Source organism: Plasmodium reichenowi, chromosome 9 (assembly GCF_001601855.1).
Source record: "Plasmodium reichenowi strain SY57 chromosome 9, whole genome shotgun sequence".
Classification (NCBI taxonomy): Eukaryota; Apicomplexa; class Aconoidasida; order Haemosporida; family Plasmodiidae; genus Plasmodium; species Plasmodium reichenowi.
This window is the reverse complement of record NC_033654.1, coordinates 998794-1001293: the sequence shown is the minus strand read 5'-3', so window position 1 is coordinate 1001293 and position 2500 is coordinate 998794. Positions and strand designations below refer to the sequence as shown.

Genomic DNA, 2500 nt, shown 5'->3' with positions numbered 1-2500 from the left:
TCATCATTTATATGGTCATCATTTATATGGTCATCATTTATATGGTCATTATTTATACCCCTTTGATTAATTTCTAAGTATATATTTATATCTTCGTTATTACTTTTTTTTTTTATGCATTTAATATTTTCATTATGCACATGTTCATTATGTTGACTGTCTCCTGTTTTATCTTCATCTAAATAATATTCTTTTCCTTCTCCTCCTTGGTGTTCATATGTCATATTCAATTTGTTTTGTGAACATTTTTTCTTTCCCTTTGTCTCTTCATTTTTATCCTCTACAATAATATTTTCCTTATCATACTTAATTAGTTTGTCAACTAAATGTTCGATCTTTTTGATTTTGATTAAAACGTTCTTTACATTTCTGACTTCTTTCTTTGCTGTATTAATAATTTCTCTGTTATAAATAATAAGAAGTTGATATAATGTGCAACATATATATATATATATATATATATATATATATATTTATTTTTTTTTTTTTTTTTTTTTTTTTTTTTTTAATATAAAAGCATTGAAGTGTAATTATAAAAAACTTTACATTTTGTAAAATTACCTCAATCTTGCATCACTATTTACATTTACAATAATATTAGGAATACAGGTACATATATTAGTCTCGCTTTCTTCACATTTTCTTTGATCAGTTATATATTTCTGAACACATTTATCCATATTGTAGAATATTTCTTTCTTGTTGTTAATAACCAAATTATTGTAACCATAATTATCAAATATTGATTTGTTTTTTAAATATTTATGAATACCTATATTTTTGTTAGGTAATGGAATTTCACCACATACATATTTTTTTTTTCTTCTTTTCTTTCTATAATATTTTTCATTTAATAAATGAGTACTTTGATTTATTACAAAATAATTACATTTGTTAATGTTATCATTCTTATGATAATATTGTTGATCCGTATTATCTTCATTTTTCTTATCCCTCTTTTGTAATATGTTTTGTTCTCTATTTTTATCATAATTATATATTTTGTTTTTAACAAGGAAATTTTTTTCCTTCTTCATTTTAATATTATGTTTGTAGAAATATATTAATCTTAAGTCTTTTATATTAATTGCATCGTTTATTATTCCTAGTAAAATATCCAGGTCCAAAGAAAAATAAAAAAATAAAAAAATAAATATATATATATATATATTAGAAAAGCATTTAAAAATAAACAACCATATATACATATATATACATATATACATATATATATTATTCGCCATACTTATTTATTATTTTATTTTATGTTTATAACCGTAGAAAATTCATTCAATACCTGACTCGAAGAATGTATTTTTATTAAACATCAAATTATCATAAAAGTCCAGAATGCATGTCTTTTTATATCTATAATTTAAATTATTTTCAAATAGTTTATTTAATATAAAATCTATCAAATGTAATAAGACTTTATTCTTTTGAATTTTTTTTTTTTTTTTTAATTTATTTAAAAAGTTTAAAATGAGGAAATTTATTTCGTCAATATTGTCAAACAAATATTTTAGACCAATCAATATATCGTCTATATCTCCTCTCAATAAATTTAGGACCTCACAAAGAAAAAAAAAAAAAATAAAATAAATAAATAAATAAATAAATATATATATATATATATATATATATATATATTTATGTATTAGATATATTATCATATTCATTATATTTCCTACTGGTGGAACTTGAATATAACAATTCGAATGCTTTCGGAAATACAAGTTGAATGTATTGAGAGATAATTTATTTATAATTTTATTCAACCCTTTTTTTTTTTTGGATAATATAAAATCATCATACAAGAATGTACACACATTTTTGTTTATTTCTTCACCTCTTTTTAAATTCTATTAACAAAAAGAGAGCAACAAAAAAAAAAAATATATATTACATATATATATATATATATATAATGTCACATGTTTATATATATGATATTTTTCATTTTATTATTATTTTATATTTTTGATTTACTATTTCTTGGTTTGATTTTAATTTTCTTAACATTTCTATATGTGTTATATATATGATATTTTTCATTTTATTATTATTTTATATTTTTGATTTACTATTTCTTGGTTTGATTTTAATTTTCTTAACATTTCTATATGTGTTTTATTTATATTGTCTTCTTCTCTTTCTACATGTTTTATTTTTTCATCGTTCTTATGATAATTTATTGTATCCTTGTCATCATTGTGAATTGTAGTTAATACATCATTATTAAAATCTTTCAAATTATGATGAGATATATAATTATACGTTTCATCAGAATTATTTACCAATTCATAATTTTTTTTTTTCTTTGTAGAATGGATAGAATATAATTTTTCATTTTCAGTTGTAGCGTTATAAATATTGGTATCGTTATTCTCTGAAATGTCTGTATTCATTTTTTTTTTTTTTTTTTTTTTTTTTTTTTTTTTTTTTTTTTAAATTTTTTTTTTTTTTAAAATAAAAAAATAAATAAAAAAAAAATTTTTTT

General features: G+C 18.7%; 1 protein-coding gene across 1 annotated transcript in view; it reads right to left on the bottom strand.

Moving 5' to 3' along the window:
* The window catches only part of PRSY57_0924300 (protein kinase, putative), a gene marked incomplete at both ends in the record, with an annotated part of 5536 nt that extends 3128 nt beyond the window's left edge, over positions 1 to 2408 (bottom strand). The window contains 5 exons of the mRNA XM_020114805.1: positions 1 to 402; positions 562 to 1105; positions 1298 to 1571; positions 1692 to 1862; positions 2085 to 2408. The exon at positions 1 to 402 is cut by the window's left edge and continues 595 nt beyond it. Of these exons, the coding sequence (XP_019970505.1) occupies positions 1 to 402; positions 562 to 1105; positions 1298 to 1571; positions 1692 to 1862; positions 2085 to 2408 (1715 nt within the window). The remainder of the gene's footprint in view (positions 403 to 561; positions 1106 to 1297; positions 1572 to 1691; positions 1863 to 2084) is intronic.
* Positions 2409 to 2500: the final 92 nt, after the last annotated feature.